Genomic DNA, 17,764 nt, shown 5'->3' on the forward strand with positions numbered 1-17,764 from the left:
ATTCATGATTACCATCTTTCGAATATCAATTGCAACAATTAATTTGGAAAGCTTTTATTGGTTACCTATGCATACGTAATTTATATATAACTATATATTATGTAGTAGTCTAATATATAATAATTCTATTAATTGAAATTAATATATAAATACCTTAATCGTATTGCTGGATATTTAATCTTATTTTAAATTTATAATCTTTAGGCCATTTCTTAGTCATTATTTTTCATAGATAATTAATAACAAATTATAATCATGAGATTAAAATTCATAGAAAGCTTGATAATATTTTTTAATAAAATCTACGGTAAATTTTTCACAATATGTCCAATTGATCATTAAAAAGTCGATGTTTACAATTGCTTACTTTTGATATTATTGTTTTTAATAAGCTTTAAAAACAATACTTTAATTACAATGTGTTCAAATACATTACTTGTTTAATTGTTGTAATCTTTTTGTGTTTGCACTTGTTACAGAATAACTAGTGTATAAGCCTACTTCACGATCTAGTGAATTATTTTCCACTTTCTGTTTCAATCTTATGAAGTTGCGAAGCTAATGCTGAAAGATCATTCGGTTTATAATTAAACAAACGTATTTTATCAGTCATAAGAAAAAAACCATATTATTGCATTCATAAAAAAAAATCGAGAATGGCTAACAATGGTAAATTTTACTTTAACAACGGACAATTTTATTACAAATATATATATTTTAGGTTATATTATAAAGTATATTTTTTAGAAGAAGACAGGAGTGAAGGTTCGGTTGAAATGGAACAACAAGATGATGATGCAGAGAACGAAGAGACAGAAAAGATTCTGATTATAGATCCTGATAGCGAAGTGTGTATTTGAACAAACAGTAAAAGAAACAAAGTATATATATGTATACATTTATATATACTTTTATATATATATTTATATATATATAAACATACATACACACACAAACACATATTTATATGTACTATATAATATATTATTTTAGGAATTAGATTTCAATCATTCAAGGCTTACAAAATTAGAGAACTTGGAACCATTAACTAAAACGCGAAAGTTATGTTTTACATGGAATTTAATCAAGAAAATTGAAAACCTTGATACTCTTTCTACTTTAGTTGAATTAGAGCTTAGAGATAATCAAATTACTATAATAGAAAATTTGGATGCTCTTGTGAATCTTGAGTAAGTTGATTTAATGTCATATCATATTTTCATTAGAGAGTATCATTTTTTTTTTCATTTTCAATTGAATCTATTATTATATTTTTCAGGCTCTTGGATCTTTCTTTTAATCGTATCAAAAAAATTGAAGGATTAAATAATTTATTGAATTTACATAAATTATTCTTATCGTCAAATAAAATTGTATATATTGAAAATCTTGCACATTTAAAAAATCTTACCACCCTGGAATTAGGTGATAATAAAATACGAGAGATTGTAAATTTAGATGATTTAACAAATTTAATAAATTTATTTCTTGGCAAAAATAAAATTTCTAAAATACAAAATCTAGAAAGCTTACAAAATCTTCAATTGCTAAGTCTGCAAAGTAATCGTATAACAAAAATTGAAAATTTAGGAGAATTGACAAAATTGGATCAATTATATTTATCTGAAAATGGAATAACATGTATGGAAGGCTTAGAAAATTGCCCAAATTTGACGACTTTGGATCTGACAAACAATAAAATTAAAAAAATACAGAATATTCAACATCTTCAAAATTTGGAGGAATTTTGGGTAATAATTAATATAGATAATTACTAATATTCATCTATATGATCCATTTGTTTAATTTTGAACTGAATTTACAGATAAATAACAATGAGATTGAAGACTGGATAACCGTGGAGAGCTTAGTAGCTAACAAGAAGTTACAAACTGTGTACTTAGAAAAAAATCCTGTTTCAAAAGATTCAAATTATAGACGAAAAATCAAATTATTGTTACCTTGGCTCGTACAACTAGATGCAACACTTTGTAGATAAAAAGTATAATTCTGAAATGTTATAGATGGGAAATAACGTAAAAAGATAAATAACATTAATGTCACAAATATTCCGTTAATGATCTTGCACTTTTTGATTTAATATTTTTCTAGGAGATAATTAATCTCCCAAAATAAAAAGTAATACATGTAATATTATTGATATCATAAAAATATTCACATCTGTCAATTTAGCTTTATATAAAATCTTGCATAAAGCAACTTTTCTTTTATATGATACATAAGTAAGCTTTCATATATTTTTATGATTAACCTCATAAAATGATTCCATGAATATATGTGTATATATATATATATATATATATATATATATATATATATATATATATATATATATATATATATATATAATAAGTAAATATATCTAGCACTTAAATGTAACTCTTTATTTGATGTCTAAAGTAAATTCTTTAATTATTTTATTACCGATGATATAAATGTATTGTCAGCATATAAATATATTGTTACTTTTATGAATAACATAACAAATAATGACATTAAAAATAAACTAATGGTATCTTTTAATCAAATACTTCTTTGTCTCGTTATAATTTCTGTTATTCTTGCCCTAGATAAAATGTATAAAATTTAAATGATATAAAACGAATTAAATTTATTGTAAGTATAAATGAAGTATTGATTTTTCAAAACATCAACTCACACGTACGTTATGCATAACGTACAGATTTTAGATAAAATAATACAAATGTTATACCTATCGATACGTAATTTAATATAAGAATTATCGTTAAATGATTACCTTTTCGAATGGTTAAATATGAAGTACGTTATACAATTCGTACATAAAAAGCTTTTACAACGATACAACGACAACTCTGATTATGTGTCCTAATTATTATATTAATAAACATTATTGTGATTTAAAATAATAATGAATATCAATGTATATTAAATTCTATAAAATATTCTTTTAAATGACAAAGTCAAATAAACTTATATCGACAACATTCGATATTTAAAATTTAACGCAAGAATCAACAAATATTTGAATATATAATAACTAATAAATAAGGATTGCACATGTATAATAGATCAATTATTAATACATTATATTTTTATAAATGTATAGATTAGATTTTATTTCGAAAATCTGTAAATAATATTTTTACTGTTATTAATATGATTTAATAATGCTTGTACTTATGTAGCGAAAGTTAAATCAACGGCAAACCTCAAATTCTATTGGTAAGAATTATTTATCAAGTGACGTTGATTGGTCCATTTAGTTTTGGAAAGAAGATAGAGAAGATAGAGTTAGTAGGGGCACATATGAATCGTATATGACGTCACCATCAGCATTCGTGCTCGGCCATTTTGTGAGTGTGTGCTCGATAGGAATATTTGTATTGAGAAGCTTTTGTAGTCAAACCGAATGATTTAGTTTACAGATAAGCTTATTTAGCGTTATATTATATGTGCTAAAAGTGTATTATATTTTTCGGATATTGTGTAAATCTATAAAATGGAGGAAAAGGCGTCACTGAAAGAACTTGATCAGTGGATAGAACAGTTAAATGACTGCAAACAACTGACAGAAAGCCAAGTGAAAACTCTATGCGACAAGGTACTTAGTGCCATTTATGTCGTTCGTAAAAAAGCCGGTTCATTTTTCTTATACTTTTATAATTTTATACTTCTTCTTTATATTTTATATATAAAAATTATTAAATGTTTCAAAATCGGAAGCGATAAGTAACAGAGTTACTGCAAATTTCCTCACTATGGTAGATGATAAGGATGTGTCATACGTGTATTCAAAATTGTTTTTTTTTTTTTTTTTTTTTTTTTTCTTTTTCATATATTTTCGATGAGACTAATATTATTTAATATTTTGACGTGTTAGCAAAATAAATTTTTGTCTTCACAACTTGTATTCTTTGACAAATTTAATAGTCATGATTAAGATCTTTTGCTATCGTTTAAAGTAGCTTCAAATTTTTTTCTTATAAAAATTAAACTTTTATTACTCTTCGAAACAAATAACAATATCATTGCACTAATTATATTCTCTTTTAAATAAAATTTTTTAAATTCTTAAAACAAAAATGACACCATAAAAATTATATGGATATATTGTTGAATTGTAAGGCTTTACAAGTAGTTTTTTACATTTCAGAAGTAATATCAATAATGCATAATTAAATTGATCTGTTTTTTTAGATAATATAAATTTGAATATTACAAAATATAAAAAAGTTTACGAATATTTAAGTATATAATATATATAAAATATATACATTTATACATACATATATATATATATATATATATATATATATATATGTATATATATATATATGTGTATATATATTATAAATAATAATTAGAAAAATCTAATTATATGTTCTAATTGAAGTTAAAACGAAATTGAAATATATTGATTAAAATGCTTATTTATGAATCATGTTCATTATCTAAACACGTCATATATATATTAAAATCAAATTTCTTTATATATTTAGGCAAAAGAGATCTTAGCTAAAGAATCAAACGTACAAGAAGTAAAATGTCCAGTAACTGTGTGTGGCGATGTACATGGGCAATTCCATGACTTAATGGAATTATTTAGAATAGGAGGTAAATCTCCAGACACAAATTACCTATTTATGGGTGATTATGTTGATCGTGGCTACTACTCTGTTGAAACAGTTACTTTGCTTGTTGCATTAAAGGTATAGAAGTTAAAATTTTATATAATAATTATCTTATCAAATTTATTCAAAATATAATATTATTTCTACAGGTGAGATATCGTGAAAGAATAACAATTCTGCGTGGTAATCATGAATCTAGACAAATCACACAAGTATATGGATTCTATGATGAATGCTTACGTAAATATGGAAATGCCAATGTATGGAAGTTTTTTACGGATTTATTTGATTACTTACCACTGACTGCATTGGTTGACGGTCAAATATTTTGTTTACATGGTGGACTATCACCTTCAATTGATACCTTAGATCACATAAGAGCTTTAGATCGTCTTCAAGAGGTCCCACATGAGGTATATATATAACATATCATATTCAGTTAATAGTTAATAGTTCAGTTGTAATAGAACAAGTTACATGTATATAAAAACTCTTGATGGTGTTTTTATTTGCAGGGTCCAATGTGTGATTTGCTATGGTCAGATCCCGATGACAGAGGAGGATGGGGTATTTCTCCTCGAGGAGCAGGATATACATTTGGTCAAGATATATCAGAAACATTTAATCATTCAAATGGTCTCACATTGGTATCAAGAGCTCATCAATTGGTTATGGAAGGATATAATTGGTAAATATACTTGCCGATATATTTGACTCAATTTTTAATATTATTTTTGAATTGACAATTGATTTAATTATGCCATTTCTTTAATTGTGCACTTGAAATTTCAGGTGTCATGATCGTAATGTTGTAACTATTTTCTCTGCTCCTAATTATTGCTATCGTTGTGGCAATCAAGCTGCAATTATGGAACTAGATGATGCTTTGAAGTATTCATTGTAAATATCACATTTTAATATAATGTTCAATGGTAGCCTTTAATATGTTACTAACTTATTATCATTGTATTTTAGCCTTCAATTTGATCCAGCACCAAGACGTGGAGAGCCACATGTCACTAGGCGGACACCAGACTACTTCCTATAAAAAGTTCAATTTTAAGGAAGTAGTTGCCAAGGTAGGGGAATGAATATCTGGCTTTATAGAGATACCACAGAACATAATTTATGATACAACATCAGTATCAGTATATGACCTGTTCTTTCTTTGTGGTGTCTCTTCAAGAGATAAAATACATGCTTGTTCAATGCGAGCAAGTTCCATGCCACATATAGACACAACATTCATTGTACACATAAGGAATACAATAATGTATACACATACCAAGTAAATTCACCTGCAACATTGAGTTTTTCAACCATCATTATACTGCTTGTATTTTTATTATCGAGAAATATAAAGTAAAATAAATCATAATAGGTAGTGCGAACAAAATGCATATGTTTAATATTGCTTTGGAACCTTTGATGAATATTAATTTAATAAAAATTGTATGAGCAATATGTTCATTGAGCATACTATATCTAGATAATAATATCATTTAAGGTTTCAAAGAATAAAGTCAAATGGACATAGTTTTTAATTAAGAGAATATCACAATTGATTGTATGAAAGGAGCATAAATTGTTCTACTGGAAAAAAAAAGAAAATAATAATAATAATAATAATAATAATAATAATAATAATAATAATAATAATAAAATAGGATTGATGCAACAGTCATTGTGCCATGTAGTATTTCATAATATCGTTTCTATTATCTTATTCTATTATCTATTATTTTATTTAAACATTTTTGTCTAATAGGCAACACATATAAATACATATTCTTATTATAAAACTGTATTGTATTCTCTAATTTGATTACTTTTTTTCTAAACGTGAATATTTTAAACATATTTAAATTTTGGTTTTATTATATCTGGAATTTTATTAACTTCAAAGCTGTTTAGAGTTTTAATTTGCATGAATATAATAGAAATGTTTCTAACGATTCAGTAAAATTTGGTACTTCTGCATCAGTCCTATCATACTTCTAAGTGAAACACGCACTTTATACTGGATAAACTCATACATTCAAAAAGTTAGATTGAAAGTTAATTGCTTGTGAAAAAACTGACGATCTTTTTACTAATAGATATAACATGATGCTTCTGGTAAATAAACATGTGTAATGCAAGCCAAGCCAACCTAATGTGTTGTGTCGAATTATTCATATTCGTCAAAGGCATTGTATACACGAACCTGTAAAACAAATACAGATGTATTCATAGGAGTAAGCATGCAATTTGAATATATGAATAATAAAACCATATAGTAGCGGTGATGAGGTGAACATGAAGTGTAGATGCACATTATAGTAATTTACTAAGACTGTAAATCTAAAATGTAGCACAGAAAATATAATACTGTGGATGCCGCGACCCTTTCTGCATAATGCAGGCTGAGCATTTTCCTTATTTTATATTATACAATGCACTTACTTTTTTGATTATAGTAACAAAAATAAATTTTCCTATAGAACAGAAATTTGTAATACTATAACACATCAAATGACTTTATTAGAATTTCTTATAATAAATAAAAAAAAAAAAAAATAGATACTAGAAATTGTATAGATAATTTTGTATTTGTTCTATTTATTGTCTATTCAGGTTTTTTTTTTCTATTCAGTATTTGCAGGTAATACTGTTATAAATAATATGAGATAGAATTGAAAAGATTTGTTTTGTTACACAAGTATACTCCATTTACAACATTTCAAAGGATACATATATATAGTTATATACACACACACATACACACTCAAAATAACTTAGTTTTTTTTTCTGGTCTGACTCTGGCACGAAATATACATTGCCAGTTTTTACATATACGAAATTTTCTTATTGTTTTAAAGCAATGTAAATGTTAAACTTGTGCTTCGAGCATATGTGCTGATAAATTGACAAGTGCACACGTACAAATATAAAAATAAAAGCTTTAAACATATACTGTAGAAGAACATACAAAAGATAGCTATTAATTAACTTTCGCTTATAGTAATTATCTATTAGAGTTAAATATTTTATACAATAAAAATAAACTTCTATAGCTATTTATATTTTTTTTTCTTTTTTCTTTTTTTTTTTCTTTTTTTTTTTTTTATGTTACACAATAAATATTTCTCATAAATGCTTCTCAATTGTGCGTGTACACATTGTAATTACCAATATCAGCCTGCATAATTCTTTTGTATTTTACATATTTTAAAACTGATTTTAAAAATCTAGGAGGGTTTGCAAAATCTGCACGTAAGCAGATAATGTGGAACAAAGAGAAAGCCATAAACATATGATAATTGTCATCTCATTATGAAAAACTAGAAAAATAAAAATGTTATCATATTTACAAGTTGCTTTACTGTCTTAATGTGTTCTTCATTTTTATAGATTTTGAATACTTGTAATTTATTGGTATTCAGATTAATATTTTTCCATTTCAGATATAATATGGACGATCTTGTCATATTTTTTAATTGATCTCTTTTTTGTTTCCTCCCCGACCCCCCCCCCCACCCACTCCCCATCAAATATAGTTATTAATGTAATAAACTAATGATCATATTTTAATTTATCCTTTTAATCTTTTTTTTTTTGTTACAGCAAGTGTTTATAAGCTTAAAATGTAAAAAGTAATAGTAGAAATTACTAAAAAGGTATTTATACAAAAATAGAAGTTTATAATAATGCACGTAGCAAAGTTACAAAAGATAAAGGAAGTACCACTCATACAATCTTATTTTCATTTACGGTATAAGTGCTTTATAATAAAATTAGTAAGCCATATCCTGTGTATGTGTAGTTTTTAAATTTTATTATTTTTCATAATTTAACATGGGACTTATTTGACTAAAATGATTATATAAGATATTTTTAAAGCATGCCTTACAAACATGTCCATGTTACACAGCCTATATAAAATACATAATAAAAAAGATGTATAATATATATTGCATTCAATAATTAATTAATAATATGATTGATGATAACAGTCTTAGATTATATTACAGAAAGTTTATATTTACATTATTATAATAAGAAAATGTATATTGATGTGTTTTATTTAATCTTAATAAATATAACCAATTTGTATGAAATTTAACAATACTTAATTTGGTTATTATGAATAACTCTTGTGCGATATCTATCATCTAACTTATTTATACGATATTAAGGTTCTATTTCAAAGAGCATTCAAATATTTTTATATTTCAATGAAGGGATCTCAGTATATTTAGCTTTATACTTACATGAAAATAGTAATTAAGAATTTTCGCAAATTATTTCCTGAGTTACTACAATCGCTTTGAGTGTAAAAAAATATACAATCACTAAATGCTACTATCACCAATGTTATTTTCTACCCTGTTTTTCTAAACATTGCATTGATATTTTTCATCTGTCTACCTACATATTTTTATGTTTGCAATAAAATATTAAACATGATAGCAAAACATTTTTTCGTTATAATTAAATATAAGCCATAAATATGCAAATTAATTGAAAATGAATTACATATTATCAACATATGGAATGTTAAATAATAATTTTAATAGGAAGAAAAATTTAATTTTCATGGTATAATAAGTATTAAATTACGTTAAACAATAATTACATTTACTTTTTATGAGACATATTTAACTAATGAAGGCAAGGATATGCAGTAAAGTCATATTGTTAAACATAAATGAATTATTAAGATATCCATAATATTTTTCCTTTGCGTATAGTCCAATTATATCATTTTGATTAATTAAAAGTGATAAAAACAGAAATATCATTAAAAAAGTGTCCTATCTTATTAAAGACTTCAATGTCTGTTTGTTGGTGACCTATTTATGTGTGTTAAAATATATAATACTGATATATATATATATATATATGTATATCAGTATAAATTTATATATTATATGATAACTCCTGAAGGCTCTTATAGATATTTGCTATTAATGATATTAAATATTAAAGATTACAAATATTTTTTCATGCAGAAATTAACTGATTGCATTTTAATTAAAGTTCACTACTTAAGTACATGTATTATACTTGTACAAAAATTAATTTATACAACCAGTTTACTTGACAGCACTTATCATTACTCCTATTGAAAATTAATTATTGTTTTACTCTCCTCTAATATTCTATATATTTTTTATAAATGAATTATATATAAATATTTAAAAAAAAAAGTGATCCATGACTGAATGATGTATATTATCAAGTGTATGTGTGACTTACTCATAATTTTTATAAAAACGTTTATAAGTGCATACAAAAACAATTGAACGCATGTACCTGATAACTTTTCGTTCTACAGCCGCCGTTATTTAAATAAAATCGCTAAGAATGTGAAATTCAAAGAAATGAAGAAATTATATCGAAAATTAATAAAAATATTAGGACGCGATGTAGTCATTTTAAGTACAAATATATGTAAATATAATTAATTATGTGCAGCTTTTTTACCATTCATATACCCGATCCATCTTTCTGCAGTTGCAGTAAACAGTGGATCATTGTCAATGGTATTAAGAAGAAGAAGTTGGTTCACATGCGTAGAATGATAATCCCATCTGGCTAAATTTGGAGCTATTTTTAAAGTAAAATGACGTAAGTCATATGTTGTACCCGACCCGGTATCATACAAAGTCAACATATTTTTAAGTGAGATCATTCCTTGATTAAATAATCTTGATGCCTCATACGCATCTTTACCTGTTGCTATACTTTTTAAATCATAGAGTCCAATGAGAGAGTATATGAACCCATTAAGGATAAATGAAGGTGGTGTTGTTGGATATTCTTCGTACCAAACATATTTACCTAAAAACAGAGCTGCTACACCTCCCTTACTAGATGATAATTTAAATGGCCTTAAACCTCTGACTGCAGCTTGTAAATATTTTTCTTCTCGAGAATGATAATATGCCCGTGCCAATACCGAAATGGCATGTCCCTGACCCATGCTGGAATACCTAAAATAATATATTATATTAACATAATAATTAATATATTAATAATATATTTGCACAATCGAAAATTCGTTGTATTAAAACTAGTATAAATAAAATGCCACAATATATACCATCCAGGTTCCAGCGTAGCCATACCGTTAGAAACTTTTCTTCTAACTGGATTTGGCCATCCACCAGATGTAATATTTTGATTAGCAACGAACCATTTGGCAGCATCATAAAATTGTTCCATATGCTCGCTCGTTGACAATGTAATATTATCAATCATTCCAGAACCATAAAGCATTATTTTAACAATCTATAATAAAAATATAAATTGAATTATTTATTAAATTTTTAAATCAATTTGCTTATTGAAATGATATGTAGTTACCTTTAATTTAGATCGCGAAAGTTTCTTTTTACTTTTATCATTCATATATAATCCCTTTTGTAAATCAATAACCAAATCTCTAGTAAAACGTCTCCATTGATGATTAATTTGCCCAATTCCATAATATATATGATTCTTATAGGTATATAACATTACATTATTTGCAGTGTAATGCAAATAATATATATCTTTCTTTTCTCTAGATTGTAATGCAACTGTTATGCTACCATTATCCTTAATGTTTAGATCCCATTTTAATACAAAATCTAATACATGATCCAGTTTTAAACTTATTCCAGAAGTACTAGTTTCAGGTGTTGCAAATTTCATAACATAGCTATTAACTTGTTTGTCATATATTCGAGAAATAACAGATCCCTGAGGAACAGACCATTCTTGTTTTATCTTATCAGAATCCTCTATTAATTTCCTATAAGGTTCAGGTTCTGTCAAATTTTTGCTATAATGAGACAGTCCAAATTGGGCAATTTGAGTTGGGTAATAATATCCCTGACTTTCCCATTGCGTGGATATTGGTACACCATCGCTCCCGCTAACACACTTTACTCTCTCTCTAACTTCAACATTATAATTTTCAAATGTCATGAATACTCCTCGAGGATCGTATTTACCCTTGGGAGTTACGATTTTTGAGTAACTATGTAACCACTCAAATCTCTCTAATCCATCGTATGTTGCCAATTTACCATAAATCTGTTCGTATTATATCACATACATTTTTAAAAGGCCAAACCACATATGCATTATATCTGAGTGATACTTACTTCAAAATATTTATGAATGAATGAAAATGGTATGTATACTTCATCCCCTTCCTTGCGACACCCGATTGAATAATCACCATTTATAGAGCAATCTATTTCTTGATATCCAGGTTCATTATTCACTTTTTCCTTAAAAATAATTTCATTCATAAATCATTGTAGCCACAATCATATGGCTTTAAATTTTGAATCATAAATATATTGTTGGTTAAAATCAATTTAAAAGAAAAGATTTACTAACCTTATGTTGAAATTGATATTTCCAATCTGGTGGTCTTAGGAAAAAGGGATATCCACAATTGTTCCATGATGTTAATAGAGAACTTATTACAGCAACAATCAATGTAAATAAAATCGTTTTATAATTCATTCGCATCATCATATGCAAACTATTAAAAAGAAAACTATGTATTATGAATAGATCAAAAAGACACGAGTATAATGAACTAAATGACCGTCTATCTACATACAACTGATTATGTTCGAACCTTTCATTGTAATATTTTTTTATTTCGTTTTGATCCTATATTTAGATAATATTACTAAGATAAGTAAAATTCTTCACATTATTATGTTCTAAAAATAGTTCGATTCACTTCGGACATTGCACCGTACGTACATCGTCTAATTGTAACAAAATTCATTAATATTTACAATGTCAGAACCAATTGAAAATAGATCGTTGAATACATACGTCAAGGCAATATAATTTACTAATATCATACATTTTGCATTATATTTAAATAAATATTAAAATAATTATTTCTCTGATTATAAAGAATGTTCGATTAAAACGTCTCGTCGTCTGTTGGTAATACTGCTAGTAGACATTTCGATCTTGTTACGTCTTGTTCTGTCATTAGTTCATAAATAGATAATCCGAAAATTGTTTATAAGGCATTTGCCTGCAAGCAATTTAATTCCTTTCAAATAAAAAATTCACTCAATAATACGGAAGAATGTCTAGCGAAAGGGAGAATGTTAAAACTGTAAGTATATTCATGGGGACGTATTTGCAACCTATACTGAACATACATTTTAATATATAAAATTTTATAGTAATCTATAAAACAATAAAATGCGTTATTATTTGAAGTAAGACGTTTATTAATAATGTATTATTATATATAAAACTTCGAAAGGATTTATACGTTTTTTTGAGAGTAGTAAAATTTTTATGTAATTCCGTATGATCACCTTCCTTTTAATTATTTTTTTTTTTACTTTACAACGTATTCTAAGTGAAATATCCTTTAAACAGTTTACTAGTCCTGAAGCCCCAGGCTACGTAGGTTTTGCAAATTTACCTAATCAAGTGCATCGAAAGTCGGTGAAGAAAGGTTTTGAATTTACACTCATGGTCGTTGGAGAGTCTGGCCTTGGAAAATCTACATTAGTTAATAGTTTATTTTTAACCGATTTATATCCAGAGAGAATAATTCCTGATGCTGTTGGTAAGCATCATTAATCTCTTAATATGAAATTATTATTATTCTTTTTTTTTTTTTTTTTTTTTTTTTTTTTTTTACAATATTTAATAAGTATTTCTTCCTATTTATGCAGAGAAAACTAATCAAACTGTGAAACTTGATGCATCCACGGTAGAAATTGAAGAAAGAGGCGTTAAACTAAGACTTACGGTTGTTGATACACCTGGTTATGGAGATGCTATTGATAATACAGATAGTTTCAGAGCAATCATTCAATATATAGATGATCAATTTGAAAGATTTTTGCGTGATGAAAGTGGATTAAATAGAAGAAATATAGTTGATAATAGAATACATTGTTGTTTTTACTTTATTTCTCCATTTGGTCATGGGTAAGGATTTAATTTATGTATTTAAATATTATTATATGGACTTTCTTATGTTTTAATAAATATAATTTATTTCTTTTGTTGATAGATTAAAACCTTTGGATATAGAATTTATGAAACAGTTACATAATAAAGTTAATATTGTGCCAGTAATTGCAAAAGCAGATGTACTTACTAAAAGAGAAGTGCTCCGTTTAAAGAAACGTGTAATGGAAGAAATTGAAGGTAGCGGCATTAAGATCTATCCACTACCGGATTGTGATAGCGATGAAGATGAAGATTATAAAGAACAAGTAAGACAGTTGAAAGAAGCTGTTCCATTTGCAGTATGTGGCGCAAATACTTTACTTGAAGTCAAAGGAAAAAGAGTAAGAGGGCGACTCTATCCGTGGGGTGTTGTTGAAGTAGAAAATCCAGATCATTGTGATTTTATTAAATTGAGAACGATGCTCATGTAAGTTAAAAGTTCTAATAAACAAGCTATACCATTGTATTTCAGAAGAATTGAAAACGATTGTATGTATTATTTTAGAACACACATGCAAGATTTACAAGAAGTAACACAGGAGGTACATTATGAAAATTATCGTAGTGAAAGATTAGCCAAAGGAGCCCCGGTTCCACCACGACGGCAAACGTAAGTATATTTTTAAATGTTTGAACTGTAGTAATTAATAATAATACAAAAATAATGTTTTTTCTTTCTTTCTTTCTTTTTTTTTCCCCCCAAATAGAATTGTGGAATCTGAAAAAGCTACTTCCGTAACAGAGAAAGATCGTATTTTACAAGAAAAAGAGGCAGAGTTACGTCGTATGCAAGAATTATTGGCTGTAATGCAAGCACAAATGCAACAACAGCAGCCCTAATCAAATAAATGTTGGACAAAATGAAGGAAGAGCTTCGGCTCTATAGGTGCCAAAAAAGTTTATAAAATATATGTGACATACAAAAACTTAACTTTAAGAGACAGTTTAATTTTTACAAGCTTCTATTTAGCTGATATGTGCATTATATAAGAAAATTCTTTAATGCATAGTTCTTTTTTAAATACTGCTTGCATACAAATGAATTTATATATAATATTCAGTAGTCTAATATTTTTTTGAATTAACAAGATTTAATACGTAAGATACATAGGACAATTATTGATACATAGTGCAAAGTAATTATATCTTTGATACCAATGCCACTGCAAGTAAAAGTAAATGAGAAGGAGGCGACAGTTGTCATAAGTGCCTTGTAATTCTTTGTTTTTGTTTCAAAAAGCTCCGATTTAATATATTCATGAAATAATATTTGAATTTACAAGAAATATCAGAAATAGACCTTTTAACGAAAGTGTACGAGTAATGTACATAATGACTACAAACATTTTGTCTCAATTTATCATTTAAGAAATTACTATGAAATAACTCGGAGGAGACGGATATCTAAGTATTCCATATTATAGAACTAAAACCAAAAAATTCCAAACCAATATATTTGTTTAGGTACAGAGAAGAGAATCTCATGTTTAATTTAAAAAATAGAATTCGTGTCAATGTTATATATAATATACATTATACTAACATATAATTTTAAGTCTTTAAATATGATATAAACATTTTTAATGAGAGATCATTGTATATGAGTAAGATTATACTCATTTGTACAGTGAGAAACATGTCTTCGAATATGCAAATACTTTTTGTATTTGTATTATGCATACTTTTCTGACATATCTAATTCAAATAGAACATGTAATATCATGTATCTAAGGTGTGATCATCCAGGATGTTTAAAAAAAAAAGAAAAAGAAAAAAAAAAAAAAAAATAATAAATAAATATAAGACTGCATCTTTTTTTAACAACAAAGAGATATTGTAACTTATACAAAACATTGTTTTTTAATGTGATAAATTATAAAAGATAGATGATGAAATTTTGCACATATTTATCTTCCAAAGGTATTATGTGAAAAGTATTAAGAACTGTTCCAAAACTGCATTTAATTTACTTTATTCTTATTTACCAGAATATTAAAATATAGCTTAGTATTTTTGTAATACACTTTAATAGTATTTTGAGGTATATAAAATAAAAATAAAAAAGAAAGAAAAAAAAAAAAAAGAATTGTTCAGTCAATAAGTGGGAGTACAGACAAGTTTTAGGTAATTTAAGACGAACAGATATCAATTTCTCACATATTTTATACCTTGACCATTGTACTTATTTCTAAGCATTTATATCTATTTATACAATATAAACATGTTTAATGCTTTTGTATGTATTATAAATATGCTCAATATACGCAGGCTTTTATATCTTTTCTATAGAAATACATGATTTGTAATTCTATTAAATGTTATTTATGATCTGTGCATGTAATAATCTATTGCTGTTGAAAATGCTGCAAATCCTGCAGCACCTATCAATCCTGCTTTTATGCCAGCTAGAAATGGACATAAGTTAAACACATCTATCATCATATTATTTGAGATGTTGAAAAAGAATAGTCAATACCTCTTAGGCCTATTAAGCCACCTGTCACACCACCTGCATAAGTACCATTTTTCCAATCGGTTTTACCTCTGTACTAAAGTTAAAATGAAGCTTCAATAAATTTTTTTCAAACAAATAAAATTGATTTGATAGAACTTACAGATTCTATAGTACATTCAACGGCTGAAAATACACAACCCACAGCAGCAAAATTTTTAGCATAACTGAGTGTCGTCATTTTCATTTCCCTAAATATTTCGCGTGCAGTTTGCTGTTTTTCTACACTTGTGATATTTGGATTTACACTTGATGAGAATAAACCTATTGCAGCTCCCAATCCATATCCTACAAACATTATACTACTATATAATATTTTTTGTTTGAGATTTAAGTTATAGATGAAAAAAATAGAGAGAGAGAGAGAGAGAGAGAGAGAGAGAGAGAGAGAAATATGTTAAATACCAAGTACACAGCTCATAATACTCTTAAAGGCACAACTTTCCATTGCTCTTTCCACCATTTTTTCTTCATTAGTCTTAATTTGTACAGGTCCTATCATTCTTGGTATAATAATATTCTCCCTAAATCTTTGTTGATTCCCTATTAAATATACAGCTATTGTGTCCCAGTCTGGATCATTTATAAAAACCCTTTTATTATCTTCCTGGATTGGAAGATTGTTTGAAGGTTTAGATTGATCCATCGAAAACATATTTGTAATATATCAAGATTCCAAGATTCGTCAATAGTTCATTTCACATTAAATTTACGTATGCGACAGTATATATTAAAAATCATTTCAAGAAATAGAACTGAAAATTAATCATAAAAATATCATTATTATGGATATACAAAGTTGAAAAGTAACATTACAAACTAATGTCTTAACCTTAAATTTATCTAAAAATATTGCATTTTACTTGGAAGCATAATTAAAACTAATAGTCACATTAATAAACATAATATTACTAACCAATAAAAATATGCTAATATATATTGTAGCATCAAATATATTGCATATATATCGTAAGATCAAAATTATGATACAATTCCATTAAGACTACTTTATCATTAATTTTATGAATAAGAACATTACAAATAACTTGTTGTAAATGTAATTTGTACAATGTAAATAAATATTTTCACTATTTATTACATGTATATTTAAATCCAAATTATATATTTCATATAAATTTGTTTTATTACAGGCTCGTAGCAAAACTACAATACTAAGGGCAATTGTTACAAAGCCGACTAAAGTGGTGTTAGCGTGATTAGCACATACCTACAAAATTTAATTGTCTCTGTGTGTATATTCATATTAAAATTTCTTCGCTAGATGGCAGTAAATAAAATAGTTTTCCAGGTAAGGAATGAGTTAGTTATTATAAAGACCTAGGCCTACCTAACTCTTCTGATCGAATCTATTACATGTTAGGCTCGTACCAACATAAAATATGAAAAGCGCGCGTTTCTCCTTCGTATTTAAAATTGTACTAACGCTTCGAGTCAAAAATTGAAATAATTAAAAAATTTCTCCTTTAAATAAATTTCACAATGTAAAGTTAGAAAAAATTATGATTTATATAATAAAATAACAAAAATATGAAAGACATATCTTAAAGGAATTTAATGTAAGATTCGATAACAAAAGAAAATTGTAATTTCTCGAGGATATAATAAATTAAATAAA

The 17,764-nt window shown here is 26.4% G+C and overlaps 5 protein-coding genes across 11 annotated transcripts; 3 read left to right on the top strand and 2 right to left on the bottom strand.

Annotated features, from left to right (window-relative positions):
- The first annotated feature begins 508 nt into the window (after positions 1 to 508).
- LOC124953582 (protein phosphatase 1 regulatory subunit 7-like) lies at positions 509 to 2,316 on the top strand. 2 transcript variants are annotated; one of them, XM_047505139.1, is made up of 5 exons: positions 509 to 669; positions 748 to 848; positions 994 to 1,190; positions 1,280 to 1,751; positions 1,826 to 2,316. In XM_047505139.1, the coding sequence occupies exons 1-5, from the start codon at positions 657 to 659 to the stop codon at positions 1,997 to 1,999; spliced, it is 957 nt and encodes a 318-aa protein (XP_047361095.1). In that variant the 5' UTR covers positions 509 to 656; the 3' UTR covers positions 2,000 to 2,316. The 2 variants fall into 2 exon arrangements, with proteins under 2 accessions (XP_047361095.1, XP_047361096.1); XM_047505140.1 differs by having other exon boundaries at positions 521 to 669; positions 751 to 848.
- Positions 2,317 to 3,329: 1,013 nt separating this feature from the next.
- Positions 3,330 to 8,767, top strand: LOC124953911 (serine/threonine-protein phosphatase 2A catalytic subunit alpha isoform). Its single transcript, XM_047505976.1, has 7 exons — positions 3,330 to 3,604; positions 4,503 to 4,712; positions 4,784 to 5,047; positions 5,150 to 5,322; positions 5,427 to 5,534; positions 5,610 to 5,713; positions 8,241 to 8,767. Exons 1-6 carry the CDS (start codon positions 3,503 to 3,505, stop codon positions 5,680 to 5,682), a joined length of 930 nt encoding a protein of 309 aa, XP_047361932.1. The 5' UTR covers positions 3,330 to 3,502; the 3' UTR covers positions 5,683 to 5,713; positions 8,241 to 8,767.
- Positions 8,768 to 9,171: 404 nt separating this feature from the next.
- On the bottom strand, positions 9,172 to 13,272 carry LOC124953901 (D-glucuronyl C5-epimerase B). Of its 5 annotated transcripts, none has more exons than XM_047505944.1 (7): positions 12,259 to 13,272; positions 12,012 to 12,159; positions 11,771 to 11,899; positions 10,986 to 11,699; positions 10,723 to 10,910; positions 10,461 to 10,612; positions 9,172 to 10,226 (listed from the first exon to the last, which is right to left on the bottom strand). In XM_047505944.1, the coding sequence occupies exons 2-7, from the start codon at positions 12,150 to 12,152 to the stop codon at positions 10,081 to 10,083; spliced, it is 1,470 nt and encodes a 489-aa protein (XP_047361900.1). In that variant the 5' UTR covers positions 12,153 to 12,159; positions 12,259 to 13,272; the 3' UTR covers positions 9,172 to 10,080. The 5 variants fall into 5 exon arrangements, with proteins under 5 accessions (XP_047361900.1, XP_047361899.1, XP_047361898.1 ...); XM_047505943.1 differs by having other exon boundaries at positions 10,353 to 10,612; XM_047505942.1 differs by having other exon boundaries at positions 9,172 to 10,612; positions 12,259 to 12,394; positions 12,465 to 13,270.
- On the top strand, positions 12,389 to 15,699 carry LOC124953909 (septin-1). The gene is made up of 6 exons (XM_047505967.1): positions 12,389 to 12,759; positions 13,032 to 13,224; positions 13,334 to 13,592; positions 13,678 to 14,043; positions 14,122 to 14,226; positions 14,324 to 15,699. The coding sequence occupies exons 1-6, from the start codon at positions 12,730 to 12,732 to the stop codon at positions 14,454 to 14,456; spliced, it is 1,086 nt and encodes a 361-aa protein (XP_047361923.1). The 5' UTR covers positions 12,389 to 12,729; the 3' UTR covers positions 14,457 to 15,699.
- On the bottom strand, positions 15,224 to 17,608 carry LOC124953914 (mitochondrial import inner membrane translocase subunit Tim22). Of its 2 annotated transcripts, none has more exons than XM_047505981.1 (5): positions 17,357 to 17,608; positions 16,534 to 16,883; positions 16,232 to 16,416; positions 16,093 to 16,165; positions 15,224 to 16,021 (listed from the first exon to the last, which is right to left on the bottom strand). In XM_047505981.1, exons 2-5 carry the CDS (start codon positions 16,781 to 16,783, stop codon positions 15,939 to 15,941), a joined length of 591 nt encoding a protein of 196 aa, XP_047361937.1. In that variant the 5' UTR covers positions 16,784 to 16,883; positions 17,357 to 17,608; the 3' UTR covers positions 15,224 to 15,938. The 2 variants fall into 2 exon arrangements, with proteins under 2 accessions (XP_047361937.1, XP_047361936.1); XM_047505980.1 differs by having other exon boundaries at positions 17,045 to 17,608.
- Between the last annotated feature and the right edge of the window lie 156 nt (positions 17,609 to 17,764).

Source organism: Vespa velutina, chromosome 13 (assembly GCF_912470025.1).
Source record: "Vespa velutina chromosome 13, iVesVel2.1, whole genome shotgun sequence".
Lineage (NCBI taxonomy): Eukaryota > Metazoa > Arthropoda > Insecta > Hymenoptera > Vespidae > Vespa > Vespa velutina.

Excerpts from the sequence above, each read along its gene's own strand:
- LOC124953582 (XM_047505139.1), top strand. Across the intron at positions 1,191-1,279 it reads GATGCTCTTGTGAATCTTGA|GCTCTTGGATCTTTCTTTTA; the intron begins GTAAGTTGATTT and ends TATATTTTTCAG. Across the intron at positions 1,752-1,825 it reads AAAATTTGGAGGAATTTTGG|ATAAATAACAATGAGATTGA; the intron begins GTAATAATTAAT and ends CTGAATTTACAG.
- LOC124953911 (XM_047505976.1), top strand. The coding sequence starts at position 3,503 with ATGGAGGAAAAGGCGTCACTGAAAGAACTTGATCAGTGGATAGAACAG. Across the intron at positions 3,605-4,502 it reads TGAAAACTCTATGCGACAAG|GCAAAAGAGATCTTAGCTAA; the intron begins GTACTTAGTGCC and ends TTATATATTTAG. Across the intron at positions 5,048-5,149 it reads TTCAAGAGGTCCCACATGAG|GGTCCAATGTGTGATTTGCT; the intron begins GTATATATATAA and ends TTTTATTTGCAG.
- LOC124953901 (XM_047505942.1), bottom strand. The coding sequence starts at position 12,152 with ATGATGATGCGAATGAATTATAAAACGATTTTATTTACATTGATTGTT. Across the intron at positions 10,911-10,985 it reads TTTCGCGATCTAAATTAAAG|ATTGTTAAAATAATGCTTTA; the intron begins GTAACTACATAT and ends TTTTTATTATAG. Across the intron at positions 10,613-10,722 it reads GCTACGCTGGAACCTGGATG|GTATTCCAGCATGGGTCAGG; the intron begins GTATATATTGTG and ends ATATTATTTTAG.
- LOC124953909 (XM_047505967.1), top strand. The coding sequence starts at position 12,730 with ATGTCTAGCGAAAGGGAGAATGTTAAAACT. Across the intron at positions 12,760-13,031 it reads AAAGGGAGAATGTTAAAACT|TTTACTAGTCCTGAAGCCCC; the intron begins GTAAGTATATTC and ends TCCTTTAAACAG. Across the intron at positions 14,044-14,121 it reads AAATTGAGAACGATGCTCAT|AACACACATGCAAGATTTAC; the intron begins GTAAGTTAAAAG and ends GTATTATTTTAG.
- LOC124953914 (XM_047505981.1), bottom strand. The coding sequence starts at position 16,783 with ATGTTTTCGATGGATCAATCTAAACCTTCAAACAATCTTCCAATCCAG. Across the intron at positions 16,417-16,533 it reads TATTATGAGCTGTGTACTTG|GATATGGATTGGGAGCTGCA; the intron begins GTATTTAACATA and ends TAATGTTTGTAG. Across the intron at positions 16,166-16,231 it reads TTGAATGTACTATAGAATCT|TACAGAGGTAAAACCGATTG; the intron begins GTAAGTTCTATC and ends TTTTAACTTTAG.